The sequence below is a fragment of the Limulus polyphemus genome, unplaced genomic scaffold, assembly GCF_000517525.1.
Source record: "Limulus polyphemus unplaced genomic scaffold, Limulus_polyphemus-2.1.2 Scaffold5034, whole genome shotgun sequence".
NCBI classification, from domain to species: domain Eukaryota; kingdom Metazoa; phylum Arthropoda; class Merostomata; order Xiphosura; family Limulidae; genus Limulus; species Limulus polyphemus.
In genome coordinates this window covers 9,885-13,602 of record NW_013670644.1, presented here as the reverse complement: position 1 = coordinate 13,602, position 3,718 = coordinate 9,885, and the positions used below count along the sequence as shown (strand labels likewise).

The window sequence follows — 3,718 nt, the reverse complement described above, 5'->3', positions numbered from 1 at the left end:
CTGGTAACTGGTGATTAAACTATTAATGTACTACTGTATTACTGAATGGGGATTATGGTACAACAGCTGGTAACTGGTGATTAAACTATTAATGTACTACTGTATTACTGAATGGGGATTATGGTACAACAGCTGGTAACTGGTGATTAAACTATTAATGTACTACTGTATTACTGAATGGGGATTATGATACAACAGCTGGTAACTGGTGATTAAACTATTAACGTACTAATGTATTACTGAATGGGGATTATGATACAACAGTTTTAATTATTTTACATAAAACATCCAGTAGTAAAAACAAGTGCCATTAGACATCACGACTTTAGTTCATTAGATTAAAAAAAACATGAATACTTACGCACTACACATTCGACATTAGCATTGCCAGTAAAACCAGCTGGACAGGAACACAATGGTCTGTGATTAATGGCCAGACACTGAGCATTAATGCCACAAGCACCAGGGTACTGACAAGGGTTTTGACACTGTCGATCAATGCAGGCTTTGTCAAAGGCACAATTTGCATCATTTCTACATCCGACTGTTGAAAGACCAGACGAAAATGATAAAACATTTGAACATTGAAATGGTTAACTTTTTAAAAACTTGACTTATGATGGACAGATACAGTCCTTACAAAAACTGCTCGTTTATGTTACTTGACTGCTTTAAGGATATTTCGTACATCTGTCTACAAACATGGAAGAAATATCTTCTAATCATCATATGCCCTTTAATTGTAAATCTTTGCAATTAAAACTTTAAGTTAATATAAAAGCAACTATTATTTTACTAAATCATTAAAATCCACTAGTAATAACAGAAATAGATTCACATACCAATACAATGTTCAGCTTCACAGATCTTTCCAATTGTGCATTCGTAGTCTGACAGACACTCAACAGCGGGAGGAGGTGGGACTAAATATGAAAAAGTAGTCACAAGGTTAGATTTCTTTGAATTTAATGTACTTGTTTCTCTCAGGAATTAATAGTCTAATAATCCCAAAATTTTTGTGAAACAGGAATGAATAACTTTTCATTTTGAAGCCATATAACAAAGAAATAAATGAAGTAACTGCTTTTTAAATTAATCTTACATGTATTACTAGTTTGTACTAATACATCTGTATGTTACCTACTCATGTGTAAAGTTAAGGCTAATGTTTTACTAAGGTGTAATATTCTGTTCTTTAACCTATTCCTTCACAGTTGGATGTCGTTATGATATTCATTGTCCTTATGACAAGGCATGCATTAATGGACGTTGTAGAAGCCCATGCAATACCAGAACTGCTTGTGGCATTGGAGCACTTTGTAGAGATGTTAATCATGCAGCAGAGTGTACCTGTCCACCCAACTTCCGAGGTGACCCTAAGGTGCGATGTGTCCGTGACGGAGGTCCTCAGTGTGGAGTGGGTAAAGATTGTCCAAGTGGCTTTGTCTGCAAAGATAACATCTGTGTTTGTGAGTAAAACTTCCTGCCATATTTATCAAAAGTTGAATTGTTAGTAGAAATTTGTCCCAAGCGATAGTAGCGTCTGTAAGGGGAGAGTCTATAAATCATTACTTAGTTTTAAAAATTGGTATCTTTCCACAATCATATGGCTTCATAAAAACTTTTGATTATTAACAGACGTTGAAGAGGGATGTAAAGCAGACACAGCTTGTAGTCCAGGGGAGATATGTGAAAATGGAAAATGTATAGGTAAGCATCTTGAGCATTATATAAGGTTGATTTAAAGTTAGAACCCACCTATCAATCATAACTACAAAGTAAATTTTTTTCATTTTAAGAATTTTCTATTATTAATAACTTCCAAACATGAATAAGTTAACAACTTAATTAAAACTAAAGTATTTTATTACAAATTACAGTTTTTACTGTAAGGAAATTATGTTTTAGAAAGTACGATTTTTCGGTCTCTGGTGTGATCATTCACAAGTACTATTAAAAGAATTCATGAAAATGCTTTCAGATGTATTAAAATTGAATTAGTTACTACAGTATAGGTTGGAATATCAATAATATCATAGGATATAGAGCAGTAATAGGGCCTGAAACTTACAAGATTTATATTACGCTGAATCATAACTTGTGTACTTTTGGTGTTGATACTTTAGTTGTAATCCCAAAGAAAAATGGAGGCTCTGCCAGCTTAGGAGAATCGTATTAGGCCTAACCTAATCTCTGGATCAGGTATCCAAATAATAATAATAATAATTCATTAAATTATCTCAGAGGTAACAAAATAGAAAACTAATTTCAACATTTTATCCAGTATTATTCAAGGACATTTATTGGAAAAATGGTTGGCCATTACCAAAACATGCATCTTACAAACACACAGATCATAGAACATACTTTTATGTTTGTGGTATATATATGTCCAGTACAGTATTAACTAGTATGGTGCTTTAAGTTGTGTTTTTCTCACTATTGTGAACTTACATTTACTTATACAGGCTTTGAAGAATATGTAGCAATGATATATATATATTCACTGTGGTCAAGTGTATTTTATATTTGTGGTGTTTTAAATTATCTTTTACTCACTATAGTGAACCTACATTTATGTAGTATGTTACATAAACATAGGGTTACAATTTAAAACACCACAACTATAATATACAGTTATAAGAAGCCTACTGTTATTTTTTTATTTCCCTTGGCAACGGTTAATGATAGGTAGTGTAAAATGGAATAACAAGTGGTAAAATGTTTTAGATGGAATGTCTACCAAAGTGTTGTGTAATCATATCTAGTGAATTATAAAAACTAATAACTTATGGTTCTGTTTCTAGTTGGGTGTCGACGAGACTCTGATTGTACCTTTGATAAAGCTTGCATCAACAGCTACTGTGTCAATCCATGTACCACTCAAAACGCATGTGGTCAGAATGCACACTGTCGACCAGTTGTCCATCGTCCTTTGTGTACCTGCCCGCCGGGTTTCAGTGGAAGTCCCTTTGATTACTGCGTAGAAAGTAAGCTGTTCGGTTTTATACTTTCTCTAACACTTATTATACAAACAGTATGTATTAGTACAAACTGCTAATACATGTAAGTATTATACAGACAGTATGTATTAATACAAACTGGTAATACTTAGTATGTAACATACAGATGTATTAGTACAAACTGGTAATACATGTAAGTATTATACAAACAGTATGTATTAATACAAACTGGTAATACTTAGTATGTAACATACAGATGTATTAGTACAAACTGGTAATACATGTAAGTATTATACAGACAGTATGTATTAATACAAACTGGTAAGACCTGTAGGTATTATACAGACAGTATGTGTTAATACAAACTGGTAATACTTAGTAGGTATCATACAGATGTGTTAGTACAAAGTTTAAAATTTGGTAGGTACTACATAAATGTGTTAGTATAAAGTGTAAGATTTGGTAGATACTAAACAGATGTGTTAGTACAAAGTGTAAGATTTGGTAGATACTATATAGATGTGTTAGTACAAAGTGTAAGATTTGGTAGATACTATATAGATGTGTTAGTACAAAGTGTAAGATTTGGTAGGTACTAAACAGATGTGTTAGTACAAAGTGTAAGATTTGGTAGATACTATATAGATGTGTTAGTACAAAGTGTAAGATTTGGTAGGTACTAAACAGTTGTGTTAGTACAAAGTGTAAGATTTGGTAGGTACTAAACAGTTGTGTTAGTACAAAGTGTAAGATTT

General features: G+C 32.5%; 1 protein-coding gene across 1 annotated transcript in view; it reads left to right on the top strand.

Moving 5' to 3' along the window:
- The window catches only part of LOC106472036 (fibrillin-2-like), a gene marked incomplete at its 3' end in the record, with an annotated part of 41,844 nt that overhangs the window by 28,414 nt on the left and 9,712 nt on the right, over positions 1 to 3,718 (top strand). The window contains exons 41-43 of the mRNA XM_022400642.1: positions 1,215 to 1,469; positions 1,639 to 1,710; positions 2,808 to 2,990. Of these exons, the coding sequence (XP_022256350.1) occupies positions 1,215 to 1,469; positions 1,639 to 1,710; positions 2,808 to 2,990 (510 nt within the window). The remainder of the gene's footprint in view (positions 1 to 1,214; positions 1,470 to 1,638; positions 1,711 to 2,807; positions 2,991 to 3,718) is intronic.